This window comes from Chiloscyllium plagiosum, unplaced genomic scaffold, assembly GCF_037043375.1.
Source record: "Chiloscyllium plagiosum isolate Xiang-an unplaced genomic scaffold, Cpla_swu_hap1 HiC_scaffold_9, whole genome shotgun sequence".
NCBI lineage: Eukaryota > Metazoa > Chordata > Chondrichthyes > Orectolobiformes > Hemiscylliidae > Chiloscyllium > Chiloscyllium plagiosum.
In genome coordinates this window covers 42,579,756-42,601,496 of record NW_028270147.1, presented here as the reverse complement: position 1 = coordinate 42,601,496, position 21,741 = coordinate 42,579,756, and the positions used below count along the sequence as shown (strand labels likewise).

The following is a 21,741-nucleotide window of genomic DNA, read 5'->3' as shown; positions in this document are numbered from 1 at the left end:
AGCTTGCATTATGTGAATTTTAAAGTTAACTTTCTTCCACCCAAATAATTAAACAAAGCATGTAATATACTTCAAGTTACATTTCAAATCCTCTTTCAGTCAGGAAGGCGTTCACAAATTAAAAGCAAAGTACTGCAGATGTTTGACAGCTAAAATAAAAACAGAAGGGGATGGGGAAACTCAGCAACATGGCAAGCGGCTCTCTTCAGTTCTGAAGGATCATATTGTACTCAAAACATTAACTCTGTTTCTCTTGACACAGATGCTGTCAAACCTGCTGAGTTTCTCCAGCACTTTATATTATAAGCGTGTTCATCTTTGAGCTGGTAAATTCCATTGCCAGTGTTCACCCATTTGAATTTTCCTCTGGACATGTACTTTACACTTCTGTTTTACAGAAGAGTTCAAAATCAAAAATATAAAGAAAACAAATGTAATGATCAAAATATTGATAACTGGCCAACTTATTAATCCATCATGAATGTTCCCAGGCAGAGTAGTGAGGCCATTTCACCCACTGAGTCCACATCAACTCCACTCCACCACCACCCCCCGACCCCAATCCACCTACACATCCCCGGATACTATGGATAATTTAGCATAGACAATCAACCTAGCCTGCACATCTTTGGACTGTGGGAGGAAATCAAATACCCAGAGGAAACCCATGCAGGAAGAACCTGCAAACTCTACACACACAGTTGAATGACTGTGTCAGAAAGAAGGCTGACTAAATTGGTACTAAATTAGAGATTTAAATTGAGAGGCATGCAAAATGTCCACCTACTTCCTCAACCAAAGATTTCCCACCACTGTGGTTGACAAGGTCCTCAGCAGTGTCCAACACACAAACATAACAAATACTAATTCTCCATGCAATTATCCAATGCTTTTTTTTATTTTGAGGTTGGGTTATATCTATTATCATTAATCCTACAGGAGCCTGTAGATCATTAATACTTCATCACTGACAGTCTCTGGGTAGCTTAAGTCAAATGGAATTATAATATTTTGATATGATGCAACATCCAATTATTTAGAGTGATAAATACATGTGGGCTGTGCCTGTGTTTCGTGTAACCCAGGGAAAATGTATTTAATCACATTATTTTAAAGTAAATTGCCTGTGAAGAAAACAACACTACGTTAAGGTACTTAAATGCTAGTATTGCTTTGGCTCAACGACCTTCTAACAAAAGCAGACAGCATTTTCTGGAAATGTAAGCCTGCTGTTCAGCCATATTTTTTTCCTATTCAGGTCTGGCACGATAGCAAAAATAAGATTTCAGGAAGTTGGAAATGTCACAAGTAAATGTTTCTGGTTTGCATATTTCAAACCCATAACCTTGTTGCAATTCAAAAATATTGAGCATTGCAAACAGTATTTCCATTAATTACTCTCATTTTACAAAGTTATCTTCAGGCCAATGTTCTGATTTAAAAAATAGTTTTGCATTTGCCTTCATTTAAACTGATAGTCACTGAGAAGAAGCCAAGCATTTTTCAGCCTTTTTTAATCTCAATATCAACAACTTTAGTTTGTAATTGAATAAGTTCTACATTATTTCTTGCTTTCATTTTTCTTTCAGTATTCTTTTAAAGCTTCTTTTGTCAATTTTGCAGGAATTATACATAAAAATGTATATTTGTTTACATTTATGAAATATTTTTAACACAGAAAACAAGGGTCGCTTTGCATTTTGCTAACGCCACAGTACAATGGTACTAGTGACTAGCGAATAAACAGTAATGATTAGCCTTTGTTTATTCAAAGTATCACCAGCAACATCATTTAATACCTTTCGGCTCTTGCCAATTCTATCACCTCAATTCTGTTCCATCACAGTAAGGTTGATATGCACTTAAACTCCACTGTCTGCCTTCCATACCTGAATTCCTACAATATTACAAAACATTTTGAACCCCGGCTTACAGGCAGAGGGTCTTGTCTGTGTTGGCCTAACTGAGCAAAATCCAAAGATAATCCTTACTACTCCAACTCTTTTCATAACCTTGCAACTGTAGTGACTGTAATGAGGTCAGCCTCATCAAGGACCTCCATAGAGTGAATTCCCTGATTGGAACTGTTTATCTGGTTCCATCAGGGAGTCCTGGCTGACAGATATAAACAGGAGAGTCAGGGATTCTGTTCACTCAAGAGTTAGCTCTGACAAAGCTGAACCAGTGTCAAGAACTTTGCATATGTAAATAAAGGGTGACTTGTGAAGGGATACTAGTCTCTGTGAAGTTATTTCAGTGACAATGGGAGAAAAAAAACAGGCACCTTCTCGCAGAGTGCTTCAGAGAACATCTCCGGGACACGTGCAACAATCAACTTCACTGCCCCGTGGCCGAACATTTCAACTCCCCCACCCACTCTGCTAAGGCCATGCAGGTCCTGGGTCTCCTTCACAGCAACTCCCTCACCACCCGACGCCTAGAGGAAGAATGCCTCATCTTCACCTCGGAACCCTTCAACCCCATGGCATCAATGTGGACTTCACCAGTTTCCACGTTTCCCCATTCCAGCTCAGCACCATCCTCATGACCTGTCCCACCTGTCAATCGTCCTTCCCACCTATCCACTCCACCCTCCTCTCCAACCTATCACCTTCACCCCAAACTCCATCCACTTATTGCATTTATCTCTCCACCCTCGAGGCTCCCAGCCTAATTTCTGATGAAGGGCTTTTGCCCGAGACGTCAATTCTCCTGCTCCTCGGATGCTGCCTGACCTGCTGTGCTTTTCCAGCACCACTCTAATCTTGACTCTAATTTCAAGCATCTGCAGTACCCACTTTGTTCACATCTGATACCTTCCTGTAAGGTGATGGGGTAGCATTGGCTCACAGGTTGCCCAATGGAGAGAAACACCCAATAGTGTATGCTTCTGAGACTATGGTCGAAGCAGAGGACAAATACACCCAGATAGAGAAGGAAGGGTGGGCAGTCATCTTTTGTGTTAGAGAGTTCCACCAATACCTTTATGGATTTAAATTTGTAATAGTAACAGACAACAAACCCTGCTGGGGCTACTCAAAGAGAATTAGGCCGTGCTGCCCATAGCTTCAGGTTGAAGTTGGGGTGGGCTCTTATTCGAAGTGCGCACAATCACAAGTTGAAACACTGCTCGGGAGGCCAAGTAGCGAATGTGGATGCCTTGATCTGCCTCTGGCTGGCAGATACACCACCACTGGTGCCGCCACTGGAAGAGTCCATTCTGGTTTTAAATTTTCTGGACATCCTTCCAGTCACCGCAGACAATAACAGACTGTGGAAACAAAAAGATTCGGTCCTGGCAAAACTAAGACAGCTGTTGGTGATAGGGGTAAAAAAGGGCCATCCCAACCAGAATTAATATCTTTCTGGACCCAGTGAGACGAGGATGGCATATAGTGATGGAGAGCAAAAGTAATTGTTCCAAGGAAAGATCACTGCCAGATACTGGCTGAACTCCACTAGGGTCATCCAAGGCTGTCCGAAATGAAGATATTGGTGAGATGTTACGTCTGGTGGCCAGGAGAGGATGCAGACATACTCTCCAGACATACTGGTGAGGCATTACTCAGAGTGCCAACAAGGACAGAAATTACCACCAGCAGCACCCATCATCTGTGGGAGTGGCTGGGTAAACCCTGGACTCAGTTACATGTTGACCATGCTGGCCCTTTCATGGGATCAACGTTCTTAATCATTGTCAATAGCCACTCAAAGTGGTTGGATCTGCATAGAGTTCATTTATCAAACTTATGAATAATGATAGAAAAGCTGTGAACATCTTTTGCAATATGCAGGTTCCCAGAACTGCTGGTCTAAGACAACTGGTCATCATTTACCAGCAGGGAATTCAAGTTTGTCCTAATGCCATTTGAGGAGAGAAACAGCATCAGGAGTGCCAATGCCAGGACTCCTCTAATTGAGGGAGACACTTTACTTCAGGGAACGATGTTTGATGCTGAAACCACAGAAATGGCCCTGTATGGGTAACAGGCATCATCGACGCGAGGTCAGGTCCCGTGACATACAAAGTTTGGGTAGGTGAGGCGGTTCTGAACAAGCACGTAGACTACATGAAAGCACCAAACTCACAAAAGGGGCAGGAGCAAAACATAAACCCTCAGCCCCTCAGAGCATCTGGAAAAACTGTTGGACCCTGTGGGTTCTCCTCTTCTGTCGAGCATCGAAGAAACCTCAGAGTCTAAGATGGACATAGTGGGTGTCGCATGCTTGATGCCTTTACTGCACAAGAGGAGGATGAATTTCCTCCAAGAAGCACCGGATGCAAGAGGCTAAGGTCCAGTACATGTTGCCCTTATCCAAGGCTGAGTCGGAAGAACTGGAGGTGGTACAAAAATGCTCCTGGAGAGGCTACAAGAAAAAGAACAAGCCTACGTCCCCATATTTTTGTTGGGTGGGTGGGAGAGAGGGGGTGGTACAGTGATTGTTACAAAGGCACCTAGGTGGACCTCACAGAATGAGTTCCCTGATTGGGGCTGTTAATCTGGTCCAATCAAGGAGCCCTGGCTGACAGATATAAACAGGAGGGTCAGTGATTCTGTTCACTCAGAGTTAGCTCTGAGGATTCCAGGCCAGTGTCAAGTCCACTCCACATGTAAATAAAGACGGACTTGGTGATGGGATACTGGCCTCTGCGGAGTTATTTCAGCAACTATCTGTGTAATTTTACACACCCACATCCGCAGTGTATGATAGGGGAGATGACACGGGGCACACAGACAGCAAGATGGCCACTGAGCCATTACATGAAAAAGTACAGCGAAGCATACACAGATATTGCCTGAGACCAACAGGATACCAGCACAATCGACACAGAACATAGATCATTAGTTTAAGGCAGGTGGGAGAGAGAATATACATCAGTAATGTCTACTGCCTGCTGAAGTGTCTGAGTCCAGCAACCACCTTCAATAGAAATGTTTACTACCTGAGACTGCTTGTATACAAGTGTTAATACCTTAGATAGCCAGTAATGAAAAATAATCTTCCTTCTCAGGAAGAAATATCATGACCAATTTATGCAGCAATGGATTTCTGCGTAGCTGCTGAAACTGACGATGACTCTGTAACATTCCTCTGAAACTGACCATGATTCTGTAATGTTTTCTGTAAGCAAACCATGCTGCACAAACAAAGACTCAATATCTAGACCATTATACCATGAAATGTATAAAATATTGTGATGTGTGCTCCGAGGATGAAAGAAGGCTCACAGCTGCCAGCCGTGCTGCCGGATGTCTCTCTCTCCCCGGAGCTCCGGTTTCTTTGTACAATAAACTCTGTCGTTGAATCCCGATTTTTGACTCCGAGACTGGTGATTTTCCTCACAACAGTGTAAAGCTTCCATTCTAAACATAAGTTTTGTAGGAATTTAAAAGGATAAAACACTTAAGTGCCTTCTTTCATTCTTTAATCAGAAGTAGTAGTTTTCTTGTATCAATCATATTAAATACCTCAGCTCAGTCACACTTTAACATTCTAAACTCAAATGAGTGAAGAAAAACCAACCACCCTTCATTATCAAACCATTTAAACATGGCAACATCCTGAGAAATTTGCAGTTTCGCTTCCAAGACTAATGTAAAGTCCCTGAGATTCTGAACTCAAAACTGAATACACTACTCAAATGGGTTCTTACCATTGACCTGTAAAACTGAAGTATAATTTCCTCAATGTAATCTGAATTGACTCTGATACAGTGGTTGAATGGCAAGGAACATAGTGAATGCCACTGGGCCTGCCACTGAAATATAAAGAATGAGCTAGGACCAAGATGACAAGGATGTCATGGAAATTTCCTAAGTAGACCTTCCTAATAACAAGAGTCTAACTCCAGATTTTCTGTAAATTTACCTTGCCTCAAGAACGTAATCTACTGTTTACTATAAGGACTGAACTTTATAACAGGGAACAGATGAGAAAAATTGATGTTAAATGGGAAGCCAATTACCTTATAAACACTCGTTACTACTAAAAGCCTGTGTATAAAGGGCACAATGGAATAAGTTCAATAAGAAAAGATATCCAAAGTAAAACACCCAAAAAAATAAAGTCAATGTAGAATACCAGATAGCATTTTTTAAAACATGGTGCACTTGAAAGTTTGTAGTGAAACTAAAAGAAAAGACAAAAGAGAGAAATAATGTCAAGGTGAAGACTTTGAAATATGTTTTTTGTGGAATTTCAGAAAAAAGGACAGTGATAACAGAAAGCTTTAGAGATAAAGATTAGCAAATTGAAATAAAATAACAATTACAATATAGAAACAGAATTCCTTTATCTAGGTTTTCAGGGGCAATAAAAAGACCTGACACGTGGATTATAATGGACATTAATAAAGTAATATTAGCTTGAGCTGACATACCTAGACAGTCACGTAAACACACATCCTAGCAGACAGTTGTTGGTCATGCAACGATAAGACATATGTCTTTGAGTCTGTCAACTAGAAAAGGCGAGACAGCAGAAACCCAGGCAACTGTGACAATTTGGTGTGAAAGGATAAAGTCAAGGAATTGAAGTGTCTCAGACAGCTTGCAACTGTGGCGTAATGGAAAAGCATTGGACAGAGAAGCCGTAATGAGATAAGGGTAATGACATATAGCACAACTCGCCAAATCTGCTTTCAGTCATTTTCAGGCAAAGAGAATAGCACATGGTTCCAAGGTTATGTTATCCAATCCTATGATTTAAAATAGGTTTGCTTCTGTAAAAGAATAAACGTTGATGTATTTTGGTAGTCAGTGAATTAAAAACATCAGATTAAATGTTTCTAAGATGCATCCAACAGATTTGTCTACATTTTAGCACATGGGTATGTGTCACTTATGTGTTTACTATAATTCATGTCTTTTGAAGAAATAAAAGATTTAGCCATTGCCTTATCTTATTAAAAGAAAGGAATGCAGGATCAAGAGTTACAAAAGCATGTGTAAAACACTATGAGAACTGGTGTTCATCTTGACTTGATATTCATAATGACTCAAGACAATGTGCAGGAAATGAATCTACAGCTGCCTTTGAAACAGCAATCAAAAGTATTGCCAATAGGAAGTGAAGCTCGATGCCACATGTATTTGAAGAACTGTGTTATTATATTTAAAGATTAGTATGGTCAGTGCAGTAAAAAGAATGATCAAGCACAAAATGGTGTACTTGGTTTGTGAAGAGTTTAGGTTTTGTTGAATCGAAACACAACAGGTTAGCAGAATGTTAACTTGTTGTTATTTCTTACTGTCAGTAATCAGTATCCCTTTAAGAAACAAATTAATGACATTATCACTGCATCATAGCAAGTGGCCTGAAGGGAAAAAGATCTCATATCTCATCCACCCTCAGATTTCCTGAAGCATGACACATTACTGGGAGTATATTCTTGTGTTGTAGACTAATAGCTTAATACAAGCCCAGACAATCCTGTGCCTGAGGAATGAAATGGTTATATAAATTTCTGTTGGATTCTTCATATACCAAGGTATCCATGCCCACTAACAACCAAAATCTCAATGCTCCATTTCATAGTGTATCAATGTCATTTTTGCTGCAAATTGAATATTTTTGAAGGATAAAGCATCATACCTGATTGAAATTCAAATGTCATTTATCAATGGAGCTTCCTCCATTTCTAATTTAATTTATAGTGAATATCTCGTTTTCGGCCAAGAAGTCATTTTGCGTAAATGTTTTCGTTTCTTCAACCTAGACTACACAAGTTCCTCAAATGCTGCATTTTCTAAAATTACAAATCCGGTGAAACTCCAAGCTATTTATTAACACTCATGAGGGATGACACTTGGAATACAATTAGTCTAAGAGGGCTACAATTTAACAATTTGGTCACAGCCTAGATGTTGCTAATAATGATCACCAGCATACATTTCATTATGGAGGCTTTGTGGTGCGCTGGCAGGATACATATCTCTGGAATGGGAGGCCCGGTTTCAAGTCCCACCTGCTCCCAAGGGGTCTAATAACATCTCTTAATAGGTTGATAGGTACATTCCATTATGGGGCCCTCTTCTGGTGCAGTAGCATCGTCCCTACCTATGGACTGAGAGACCCAGGTTCAAGTTCCACCTGCTCCAGAGGTGTGTAATAACATCTCTGCTCAGGCTGATTGGAAAAATAGGTACATTTTATTATGCAATAGATACTTTATGAATATGTTATTTTGTTCTAATAACTGTTAAAATGTCTGCCTTTGTAGAACATGCTAACCAGGCAATGGAATCAAGGAACAATTTTGAACATTCAACTCAAAATCCTCAAAAATAACAAGTATCAGAAGGGAAAGCCCAAACTACTTCATAGGTATATTGTCTTTCCATACCTCCCAAGTGTTGGGGTGAGGGGATGAAAGAAGAGAATATAAATTATTAATAGCAACAACATCAAGCAAGGAACAATTTTACCTTCTTCATATTGATTGCTATGCAGGCATCTGTCCATCCCCAGACATATAAAATTGGCAGAGAGGATGCAAATAAATGTGACTGCATGCAAAATGCAAGATAACAAAGCCCAGATGTGTTGACATATTTACATCTGTAGCATTATAAATATTTGTTGAACACCTAGACATGGCAACATACACATTTAATTAACGGCAGTGTCTTTTCAGTTGACAGGTCAAAGTCAGCTACGTGATAAGTTAAGCAATGTACTGTTCGCCCAATAGGAAATGCAAATGACTCATGTGCCATCTTGCAGATAGCAAGCTAATTTCATGGTTACATTAAAACAAATTAAATATTCAAAAGGAAGATGCCAAAATATATTTATCATGAAACACAGCAAATGAATTTTGACAGGTATTCATAAGCTCTGTTTATTCAGAATATAATTTAGATCTAGCCTCTGAATATCTATCTTCTCAGACTGTGGTTTTAAATAAGTGGTTAATTTATCCGATAAGCTCATGGATTCTGAAACTTGCAGATGCCCGGGTTTAAAATTGTGGCCTCTTTTGTATGAAACTTCTTACCATCCAGTCTTCTCAAAAATTTATTGCTTTGTCCAACCAAGTTCTACTTGCCTGCCTGCTTAACAGAGAGGACAAAAACAAGCAATTTTTTTTTGTTTTTCATTTTTACAAGCAAAGTACCTGTATTTAGTTCTACATATGATAATTTAGTGTAATCTCCTGACATACAAGCAATACAAAGTACAACTAGGTAAGACCAAACTAAACTGGCAGTTAATTAGTTCCCTAGAAATGATCACATTGGTTGGTCTATGTAATATGTGCTCCACAATTCCCAGCAACAAATTGATCAAACGTTAGCCAAGGAAAAATGAGTAAATTGTGGGAGTGTTACAACTGCATTCAATCCTGTCCCCAAATAAACTTGATAAATGCAAAACTCATAGATGGCAGAACAGTTGCAGCGCAGATGGGGGCCTCTTAGTTGATCTGTATCTGGTCTCTGCAAGAGTAATTCACTTTGTGCCACACCTACACCTTTTCACTGTGGTCCTTCAAATGTTTCTTCTTCAGAGAATGATTCAACTCTCCTTCGAAAGATGTGTGAACTGCTTCTCTCACAATTTCAGATAATACAATCCAAATCCTAAGAGCTATCTACATAAAAAATCTTCCAGTACATAAAAATCAGAAGTCTTCTGTACAGAAAAATCTTCTCTGCCTTTAAAAAGTCAAGTCAGTTTGACATGGTTGAACAGTACACAGCACAAATGTAATTTTTTTATTCACTTATGGTCATTGTTGTTCAGGGTAACGAGTGTTTATAAGGTAATGACACCATAGGTCAATAACTCAGCACAGTTTAGAGACTGAACTGGAAGTTAGTTTTGTGGACACAAAACAATGGTTCAACTGTAGAAAAGACTGCTGACAATTACTATTTGGCCTTATTTCAATGGGTTAGATGCTAAGGGTCATAGAAACAAATTTCATTAAGAGCAAATGTCCAATGCTTATCATCATCGACAAAATGCACTGAAGAAATTCACCAAGGCTCTTCATTCAGCACTTTCCAAACCCAAGACTACGACCATCTCGAAGAACAAATGCAGCAGATATATGGGACACCACAATCTGCAAGTTCCCTTCCAAGCCATTTACTACCCTGACTTGGACAAATATAGCCATTCCTTCAGTGTTGTTGGATTAATAGCCTGGATTTCCTTCCTGAAAGACATTATGGAGCTACCTACTCCAAATAGAGTCATAGAGCTGTACAGCACGGAAGCAGACCCTTCGGTCCAAACCCGTCCATGTCAACCAGATATCCCAACCCAATCTAGTCCCACCTGCCAGCATTTGGCCCATATCCCTCCAAACTGTTCCTATTCATATACCCATCCAGTTGTTGGATGCCGTTTAAATGTTGTAATTGTACTAGCCTCCACCACTTCCTCTGGCAGCCCATTCCACACATGCACATACAACCCTCTGCATGAAAACGTTGCCCCTCAAGTCTCTTTTATATTTTTCCCCTCTTGCCCTAAACCTTTGCCCTCTAGTTCTGGACTTGCCAGACACCAGGGAAAAGACCTTGTCTATTTACCCTATCCATGCCCCACATGATTTTATAAACCCCTCAGCCTCCAACGCTCCAGGAAACACAGTTCCAGACTATTCAACTTTTCTCTACAGCTGAAATCCTCCAACCTGGCAACATCCTTGTAAATCTTTTCTGAACCCTTTCAAGTTTCACAACATCCTTCCGACTAGAAGGAGACCTGAATTGCACACAATATTCTAACAGTGGCCTAACCAATGTCCTGTACAGCCGCAACATGACCTTCCAACTCCTGTACTCAATACCCTGACCAATGAAGGAAAGCATACCAAAGCCTTCTTCACTATCCTATCAATCTGCGACACTACTTTCAAGGAGCTAGGAATCTGCACTCCAAGGTTTCTTTGTTCAGCAACACTCCTAAGACCTGACCATTAAGTGTATAAGTCCTGCTACGATTTGCTTTCCCAAAATGCTGCACCTCACATTTATCTGAATTAAACTCCATCTGCCACTCCTCAGCCCATTGGCCCATCTGATCAAGATCCCATTGTAATCTGAGGTAACCTCTTCACTGTCCACTACACCTCCAATTTTAGTGCAACTTACTAACTTGGAAATGAAGTATTCCTATGAAAGACGTTCTGTCTACGGTAGAATGGAAACACAGGATCTAAGTTTGTGTTGGAGGAAGAGAGATTAGGAAGAGCTTCCACTTTAGTTTCTCGATGGGCCAAATAGCTGACTTCGGCTCCTATGTCTGAGGGTCATTGTTTCAATTGTAAGTTCTGTTCAGCCTTAAGAATACATGCTTAAATACGCATAGAGAACTCGGTTTATCATGTGACTTCTTTCTCCAATGGCCAGTAATTCAATAAGTTATTGTTTATTCCAATTATTATGCAATCAAATCAGGTCTGGGAACTATTCCAAACGAAGTCCAATTAGCAAAAGCAATTAGCCTTTGAATGATTTGGTTTCGATTGTTCAATCATGACTTGCTATAGAAATACAGATGGTGCTTCCGTTTACATTGAGAAGACAGGAAGAAAGTTGATTTTAATCCCCATTGAGTGTCAATGTCTGTAATTATAGCATCGCTACAGTGTGGAAAGAGACCATTTGGCCAATCAAGTCTACACTAACCCTCTGAAGAGCATCCCACCCACTCCCATCCCTCCGTCCTATTCCTGTAAACCCTCATTTACAATGGCTACCCCATCTAGCATGCATATCCCTGGATACTATGGTGCAATTTAGCATGGCCAATCTACTAACCTGCACATCTTTAGACTGTGGGAGGAAATCCACCAGATAAAGAGAAAACGTACAATCTCCACACAGGCAGTTACCCAAGGCTGAAATTGAACCCGGGTCCCTGAATGCTGTGAGGGAGCAGTGCTAACCACTGAGCTACCGTGTCACTCTGGAGTCCCGGAGACAAGTCCTGGACAGAGGCCAATGCTTGGAGGCTGTAAGGTCTTGTGTTCTGAAGCCCAGCAGGTATGGACTCTGTGAAGAAAGGACTTTTACTTGATTACTTTAAAGACACTTTTTATTCTCATTCTAGACTATTAAAACGCTATATTCAAATCCATGCAGGCCTTTTATTTTAATACTTCAATTCTGTAACAACACAAAGTATTATACATGGGTACCCTGTACCTAAGATGGTGCTGAGAGGCGACAATATATGCTTTTTACTGCACTCATTTGAAAGCATGTGACAATATCGGCTATTCTCTGCTGTGATTAGCACAAAGAACCCATCTGAGATACCCCACAGAGGTGTAATGAAATAGAAATGGATGCCAAGCCAAACAGAATTGCCAAAACTGTGGTCAAAGAGGTCAGCTTTAAGGAAGACCTCATAAGGAAAGAAACAGAGGGTCTAAGGGAAAGACACAAAGTGATATGGGACTCAGGTGACTGAAAGTACAGGAGGTTTCAGTCGGTTACTGCCAATAAGAACAGGAAAGATCAAAACAAACTTGAGAATGTATTTTAAATTACACGTTTTGGGGGAGATTCATAGCAAATTTAGGTATTTAATGACAATAGTAATAGATTGTTTGAATGTGTCCGAACCATTTTGTTGTATGATCAGCAAAATCATAAAACTCCCTCATAAATTTAAAGCATTGCTTGCAGCTTTTGGACAAGATCCTAGATCTGCAGATAGCAGATTTCCTTTCCGAAAGCACATGAGTGAATCAAATAGATAGTTACAACAAGCAATGATAGTTTCATGATCACCATGATGTGGTCTGCTTGATGAAAATGAAAAATTACACTGAATCTATTTATTTACTCTGTGCCCATGGGCATCACTGGCATTTGCTGCCCATCTCTGTTAATCATACACTGACTGTTCAATTATATACAGCTGGCAGGTATTAAGTTGATTCTCATTTGAGCACCGAGAAAAGAGAAACTTTAGGGGCTTTTGAGGCCCCGCAGCAGTGTCCTTAGCTCTGAGCCAGAAGGAACTGGCTCAAATACCACCTGTCAATGAGGTGTGTTGTAACATTCCCAAATAGACTAATTTTTTAAAAAAATGAGAACCTTATTGAAACTGAATCAGGAGGAATATGCTCATAATATTTCATGCGAAACACAGGTAAAACTCAATAAAGATTGGTACAATCTTTCACCAGTTGGGCTTTCAGGATAAGAATACTAGTTTCCTTGGGACAGAATGATTTTTTTAATCTTAACTTCTGTAGTCTGTACAGGAAAATAATGGCATAGTGTTAATTTCATTGGAGTAGTAATCCAGAGATTTAGACTCCACAGCACAGCAATGTGGTTGATTCTTAACTGTCCTCTGAAATGAGGTGAGAGTGTGGTGCTGGAAAAGGACAGCAGGTCATACAGCATCCGAGGAGCAGGAAAATCGACGTTTCGGGCAAAAGCCCTTCATCAGGGATGAGGCTGGGAGTCTCAGGTGTTGAGAGATAAATGGGAGAGCGGGAAGGTTGGGGGGGTGGGGGGGGAGTTGGGGCTGGGGGAAAGTGGCTGAGGGTGCGATAGGCGGATGGAGGTGGGGGTAAAGGTGATAGGTCAAAGAGGAGGGTGGAGTGGATAGGTGGGCAGGAAGATGGACAGGTAGGACGGGTCATGAGGGCAGTGCTGAGCTGGAAGGTTGGATCTGGGATAAGGTGAAGGGAGGGGAAATGAGGAACCGGAGGAAATCTTATCCCAGTTCCAACCTTCCAGCTCAGCACCACCCTCATGACCTGTCCATCTTCCTTCCCACCCTCCTCTCCATTCTATCACCATTACCCCCCACCTCCATCCACCTATCGCATTCTCAGCTACCTTCTGCCCAGCCTCACCCCTTTCCTATTTATCTCTTCACCCCCGAGGCTCTCAGCCTCATCCTTGATCAAGAGCGTTTGCCTGAAACGTCAATTTTCCTGCTCCTCAGATGCTGCCTCATCTGCTGTGCTTTTCCAGCACCACATTCTTGACTCTAACCTCCAACATCTGCAGTACTCACTTTCGCCCTGTCCTCTAAAATGACTTAGCAAACCACTCAGCTTAACAGCACTTAGGGATGGACAACCAGTGCTGTCCCTGCCAGCAATATCAACATTTCATGGAAGAATAAAGAAACCCAAGTGGAGAATGATGCAGCAGCAATGAAATTATGGTGATACATGTCAAATTCTGGGTGATATGTTTGGCATTGACAGTGTTCTTATGTGTCCATTACCTTTATCCTTCGTGGTGATGGGCTTGGGAGGTATAGCCTGCTGCAGTCAATCACACAGACAGGACGTGCTATAAACTGTATTGAATGGTCAAGTGGACTGATGTTTAGAGACGCGCTGTAAAAACTGGAAGCGGTTTTCTTTTTATACATGTGCACTGGAAAACCTAGTGAGGTTTCTTACCTGTATGCCCTGGCAGCGGAGAATGTGGCCGTGGTAGTGTTGGGGACGTACTTGAAGTCACAATCAGGCTCTTCCTGTTACTTGTACGGCAACTGAAACAGAATAAAGCAAAATATTCACTCAAACCATTTCTCTTGTGCCTCTTCCTAAATCTATCAATCATTTGTGCTCAGTTCATCCAGAAGGCAAGTTTCCTTTCAGTATCATTAGGTAAAAATCCTGCAATTCCCTTTTTAACAGTCTTGTGGGTCTACAACAGGACAGGGCCTGTAGCTTTTCAAGAAGGCAGCTCACCAATGCCTTCTCTAGGGCAACTAGGGATACGCAATGAAATGCTTGTCAGCTAATGACCCCACATCACACGAGTGAATAAAATAAAAAACAGACTTTCCAAATTTCAAGTCTGACTTGAAGCAAATTTATTTCCTTTTCGGACTGTTTAAATGTGTTAAACTTAACTAGTGCAGAGATTAAATGTGTGAAGAGCACATAATTATGCTTGGCCGTTTGTTAAATACCATCTGGAAGACATTTGAAATCCCAGTATTTGATATCTGACTGTTTTAGTTAATCAAGATCCCACAGCGTTCAGGGATTTCTCTTTATCAAAATTGCAGTGATTCTGTAGTTTATGAGAAACAACCAAGGTCAGCTTGCCATATATTATTTTTCCCTGCTGCTCTTTAGATAGAAAGCGTTAATCTGAATATAAAACAATAAAATTGAGAGTATAACCCTCTGGTATTGACCATTCTACTTATTATTTGTAAAGGGTTTACTGCAACACACATTATGAAAACAGAATATTGAAATGATTACAGCAGATTTCCAATTTCTTGTCATTGATCTACATCCATTTTATTCATCTCTCCATGCATCCTAATAGGATGATACTATTTGCTTAAACTAAACAGTTTCCTTGTAATGTGCCAAGACCAAGAACTGCATTAAAGGTCAATTAACTAAACACATACATTAGTTTATACTAAATATTGATAATATTAAAAGATGGTAAAAGGTGTAAGTTATCAGCTAAAAATTCCAGTGTTATAGTACAATTAAAGCTAAATTCAGGGAAGGGAGGAGGAGAATGACGACAGAGTCATTTCCAACTATTATTTCACGAGTTACTCAGACAAAGAAATTAACTGATACTCTTGGTTTCTGGTCTCAATGGGCATGTGTGAACAGCCCCTGCCTGTTCCTTGTCCAACATCGAAAGGTCAATGTTGAATGAGTGAAGAAATAAAATGCTGCCTGAATATTGTTCTGGATATGGGCTTAATGCTGCTTGTTGGGGCAATGCCATGGATAGTTTGTTTCAGCTGACTCTTCCATATTAGTGTAACAATGTCTCGTTTCCAATTTGCAATTATTATTTTCAACCACTAAAAACTCAAAACAGAGACACCTCCCCATTGCTAATTTTATACAAGTGGCAATATCATGATTAAACCATGATACTATCATAATCAAAATTCCCTTAGCTCTTTGTTACCTTTTTTTTAGAAAAAACAATCTTTTTCCCATCTGCCATCTGGGACATCCATCCTGGGAGTACAAACTAGTTACTGATCCTTAAGTTTCTGTCAATACTGCTATTTATAAAGTGAAAATAGTATGTGCCAGTTTCCTTTCCCTTCCTGCGAAGATGCAGAGAACCCACATAACGACGTCACTACTAAGCTTGGAAGTCACACTGTGTTGGAAGTCGCAATGTCAAACCTGTGTCATGACATACTGCAGCTTAAAACTATGCATCAATGTGTGCCAATATTTCTTGTACATTTTCAAGATAATTTACAAAATTACAGAGGGCGACCTAAGTATAGTCAAGTCTAACATACGATGACAGTCTCAACAATGGAAAAACTAGAGACTCCATGATAAACAATTTAAGTATGTAATCACTATTCTGTCAACTAAACTATATCAAAAGTAATAGTATGGTTCAGTGTGGTTCTAGCAAAATTAAAAACTTTTTAAAAATGTATATATGTTACGCAAATTTTATAATTATATCCTTAATATATCCCAAAAGTATCATATTTTTACACAGGCTGCTTCTTTCAGCAGGAGTGTGTAATGTCACCAGCAATGGTCCTTCTAAATTGTGTGGACACATAGCAACCTAAAACCCTGTGCAGCTTGAGTACCAGTCTGCCTCTTTAAACTAGCATATGTGTGAAACATTGGCCATCAGCTAATTTTAATCTTGAACTACGGTAAGCCTATTTCTAGAAACAGAAGCACAGCATTATTTACTTCAGGCAGAAATGCTACTGAATAAGAAGGGAGATAGGGAATGAGAAAACATAATTACTCCAGAACAGCAATCAGTGCTTACTGTGAATATAGTGAGCAAGTAACAGAATAGATGAGTTAAACAGCCATAATGACTGAGATAATAAATCACATTATAAAGCAGGAATCTTAATATGTGTAGAAAACAACATGAAGTAAAAGTGTAAATGCCTAAATTTTGGGTACTTATTTACTATACATCACATCTAACAGGCAGTAATCCAACAAGGAATAGTAGATTTCAACCAAGAGCATAGCTCAAACCACCTAAAAAAAAATCACATTCATCATTGTCAAAATCCATGACATTTTATACAGCAGTAAAAAAGGCTTCTAAAGAATATGCTTCTGACTAAAAATTATTTTTGTCTAAGCTACTGCTGCTGAACATGGTATCTTTTAGATTAGATTAGATTAGATTACTTACAGTGTGGAAACAGGCCCTTCGGCCCAACAAGTCCACACCGACCCGCCGAAGCGCAACCCACCCATACCCCCACATTTACCCCTTTTAACCTAACACTATGGGCAATTTAGCATGGCCAATTCACCTGACCTGCACATCTTTGGACTGTGGGAGGAAACCGGAGCACCCGGAGGAAACCCACGCAGACACGGGGAGAATGTGCAAACTCCACACAGTCAGTCGCCTGAGTCGGGAATTGAACCGGGGTCTCTGGCGCTGTGAGGCAACAGTGCTAACCACTGTGCCACCGTGCCGCCCACTGGATATAATACCTCCTCACTTCGGGATATTCATGCGGCGCACTGTTAGTGTTCTTACCTCAGGGCCAGAAGTTGTGGGTTCAAGTCCCACTGCCACAGAGGCACGTCATAATATCCCAATAGGTTGATTAAAAATTGTGATTTTATTTTCATGACATACATATGTATAGCTATTCATACCTACATTTACTTTTAATGTTTGTTTGAATCTTGCATTGACAATAAGTGAGCATTACGGGTGCTATGAAATTGTTACACCAGTTGTTTAACGTTAAGAAACCGTTAATTGCTTCACAGAGTAATGATATACACTCCACTCATAAATAAATATATACTAGTCAATTAAATAAGACATGTTGCAAAAGCAGATTTTTTTTTAAATTAAAGTACTTGAGAAAAATGGCTTATACCAACAGTTGCTTCAAGATAAACACATTTACACAAAACAAATAACAATTTTCTTGTCAAACATGCTGGAATTCTTCATGTTGTACAAATATCAGAAATATAAATTCAAAGGCTTTCCTAAAACATGACAACATCACAGACAGGTTAGTCTACCAGAATAAGATGCCGGGTCGGGCTTGAGAGAGAGGGAGAGAGCAAGCGAGCGAGAGAGCAGTAAGTTCCAAATTCCCAATGATTCATTGTGCAAGAATGCAAACAGAAGCTTGCGACTTGGACTGAAAATAAAACATGGTGGAAGATTTGCCTAACTTTACCCAGGAGGAAATGTGTCCAAGAAAGCACTTCTAACTGATGCTCGGAGAATTGAATATGTACTTAAAGGACAGTCTAGTGTATAGCTGATGTATATTTTCCTACTGTGTTAAAATTTCTATTGTCTATTTTAAAGTAAAAGTTGCCTAAAAATAGCACTTAGTCGACCATTTTCTTAATCTATGACAGCAAGTATCTTAAAACATGAAACTTTTCAGCTATTAACAAGATAGTCATTTTTTTTTTAAGTTATCAGTCCATTCAGGGTTCATAACAACAGAGACAACTTCCAAAAGAACAAAACTGATGTCATTCTAAGTTGTTTTTGGTGCCAGATGCTTCTTTGATACCAAAATGCTTGGATCTTTGTACTAAACGAGATATGAGAATGTTAATATCCTAAAATACTGGCTTAAAATGGATGGTGATAAGTAAAATAAAACCTTACAATAATCTATGATTTATCCTGTATAGTTACAATTATCTTGTTGCACATTTCAATAAAATAGAAAACAAAATTACAGTTACACAGGACAGAACATGACTATTAAAGATATAGTTAGCATTGTCATGGTAAATTTGACTCTGTTGACTCAAAAGGGAAGATCTAGAGCAGGTAGGATAGAGATGAGTTGCTTTCATCAGGTAACTTTGAAAAAACAATGTCCACTCAAAAACTACATGTATTTATAACAACACCTTTGAAGTAATTGACATCTCGATTGCTTCAGAGCAGCAATATGAGGGGATATTAGGGGAGCTGGCCCTCAGAAACCTGGTAAAGACTTGCAAATTTTAAGGAGCATCTTAAAAGGGTGAAGGGAGTTAAAAAATGGCAGAATGTCGTAGGGAGAGAATTTCCACAGCTTAACACCAAGGCAGCTAAATGTAGTGACTAATGATGGGATAATTAAAATTGGGGTACCAAAGAAGCCAGATTTCGAGCAGCACAGACTGTGGTTGTTGAGAAGTTGGAAGAGAATGCACAGATAGGAAAAGCAAGACCATGATTTGAAAACAAAGAATGGGAACTTTTGAAACTGGAGTGTAGCTTAACCAGGATCCTACACTGTTGAAAAAGCATAGTCAAATTGAACTTGTTGTGAGTAAGGACATGGACAACAGAACTTTGTGTGAACTTGAGTTTATAGAAAATGGGAGGTTGATAAGGAATGCATTAGAATAGTCAAATCTGGAGATAACAAAAGCATGGATCAGAGTTTCAGCAGTGGTCCGGAAAGGGATGGGTCAGAAACTTCCTCAAAACTAAACGATTATGAGACATCAGAGCAGAATTAGGACCTTTGTTCCATCGAGACTGCTCCATCATTTGATCATGGCTTACATGTTTCTAAACCCCATTCTCCAGCCTTTATCCCGTAATCCTTGATCCCCTTGATAACCTTTGTCTTAAATACACTCAATGACTTGGACTTCATAGCTTTCTGTGACAATGAGTGCCACAGATTCACCACCGATGGCTGAAGAAATTCCTACTAATCTCAATTCTAAGGGTCATCCTATCATTCTGAGTCTGGGTTCCTCAAGTCCTAATCTCTCTATTAGTGGAAAAAAACTTCTCCATGTCCATTCTATCCAGATGTCTCTGCATTCTGTAAATTTCAATAAAATTTATTCTTCTAAACTCCATCGAGTATAGACCCAGATTCCTCAACCGCTCCTCATATGACAAGTCCTTCCACCCTGGGTTCATCTTTATCAACCTTATTTGGACAAACTTCCAAAGCCAGCATATCTTTCCTTAGATACGGGACCCAAAACTGCTCACATTAATCCTCATTGGTTGTTCCTTTGGATGTACACCAAACAGGATTCTGCTGCACTACCAGCAATTAATGGCAACAAAGCTACAATCAGTCTGTGAAATTGTATTGACATAATTTTTAAAAGTAACAGAGGAAATGTTGAAAAGAATATTTTGATTCAGTTGGTAGCGATGACATGGAGGCAGTGATAGAAAAATAATTGTAAATGTTTTAAAGAGAAGAACAGATAAATATTTCAGTAAGCAAACCATAAAACTTTATGGGAAAAGGCCAGGGGAATCAAATTAACTGGAAGGGCTTTTTTTCCAAAACACTTGCAGCATGAGAATTGTCAGGATGGAAGTTCAAAGCCTATTATAACCACACTGGGATGATAAAGAAATAGCAGGCACGCTAGGCAGCTATTTGATGTTTTTTTTAAATTAGATGGTTAACACTCAGACACAGTAGGATTCAGTGGGAGTGGGTGGGATAGCATTTTTGCAGGAAGCAGAGTGGGAGGAGGTGTAATCCAGGTAGATGTGGGAGTCCTATTCAACTACCCATCCAGATGCCTTTTAAATGTAATTGTACCAGCCTCTCCTACTTCCTCTGGCACCTCATTTCACACACACACCACCCTCTGTGTGAAAAAGCTGCCCTTCAGGTCCGTTTTAAATATTTTCCCTCTCACCTTAACTCTGTGTCCTCCAGGTCTGGACTCCCCCCCGACCCCGGGGAAAAGACCTTGTCTATTTACCTTATCCGTGCCCCTCATGATTTTATAAACCTCAGTAAGGTCACCTCAGCCTCTGACATTCCAGGGAAAACAGCTCCAGCCTATTCAGCCTCTCCGTATAGCCTCCAACCCTGGCGACATTCTTGTAAATCTTTTCTGAACCCTTTCAAGTTTTGCAACATCCTTTATATAGTAGGGAGACCAGAATTGAATGCAGCATTCCAAAAATGGCCTGACAGATGTCCTGTATAGCTGCAGTATGACCTTCCAACTCCAATAATCAATGCACGTACCAATGATGGCAAGCATACCAAGTGCCTTCGCATTATCCTGTCTACCTGGGTCTCCATTTTTAAGGAACTCTGACCAGCACTCCAAGATGCCTTTATTGAGCTACACACGCCAGGACCTTACCATTAGATGTATAAGTCCTGCCTTGATTTGTCTTTTCAAAATTATCTAAATTAAACTTCATCTTCTATTCTTCAGCCCATTGACTCATCTGATCAATGTGTACAGCTTTGAAGGGGAAATTATTCTCAGAAAAATACAAAAATGATGAATGCACAATATTCAGCAGTATTGATGACTCTTCAGATACTGAAGGAATTTGTGTCTATTTGCAGCAAGATACAAATAATACCCAGGCATTTTGGGGTGATAGTAGGGTAAATAGCAACTAACAGTAAAGTTCACATAAGTGCCAGGCAATAACTATGTCTAACAAGAGAACATCTAACCTCCACCACTCAATGTTCAAAAATAATACTATCACTGATCCTCTTACAATTAATATTCTGAGGGTTACCAATGATAAGAAACAGAACTACACCAGCCATATAAACTCTGCACTCACAACAGCAGGCCAGAAGCTAGGAAAACCAGGATCGCCTGAGGGGTAATAGAGCCTCATTAACTCGTTTCAATCTTGTGATGGCAAGTTCAGTGCCTCCAATTGTCCACAAGGTGGGTTTGAGCTGATGGAATGATTGAAAACCCATCAACATATTGGTTATGAAGATTGGAAGACATTTTTTATATCCCACTGTCATGGTCTTAACAGGTCTGATATCTATTTTCTGTTA

General features: G+C 39.9%; 1 protein-coding gene across 12 annotated transcripts in view; it reads right to left on the bottom strand.

Annotated features, from left to right (window-relative positions):
* Positions 1-21,741, bottom strand: part of mast2 (microtubule associated serine/threonine kinase 2) — a 412,521-nt gene that overhangs the window by 127,229 nt on the left and 263,551 nt on the right. For all 12 annotated transcript variants that reach the window (XM_043699133.2, XM_043699131.2, XM_043699132.2 and 9 more), the window contains one exon: positions 14,402-14,493. In XM_043699133.2, the coding sequence (XP_043555068.2) occupies positions 14,402-14,493 (92 nt within the window). The remainder of the gene's footprint in view (positions 1-14,401; positions 14,494-21,741) is intronic.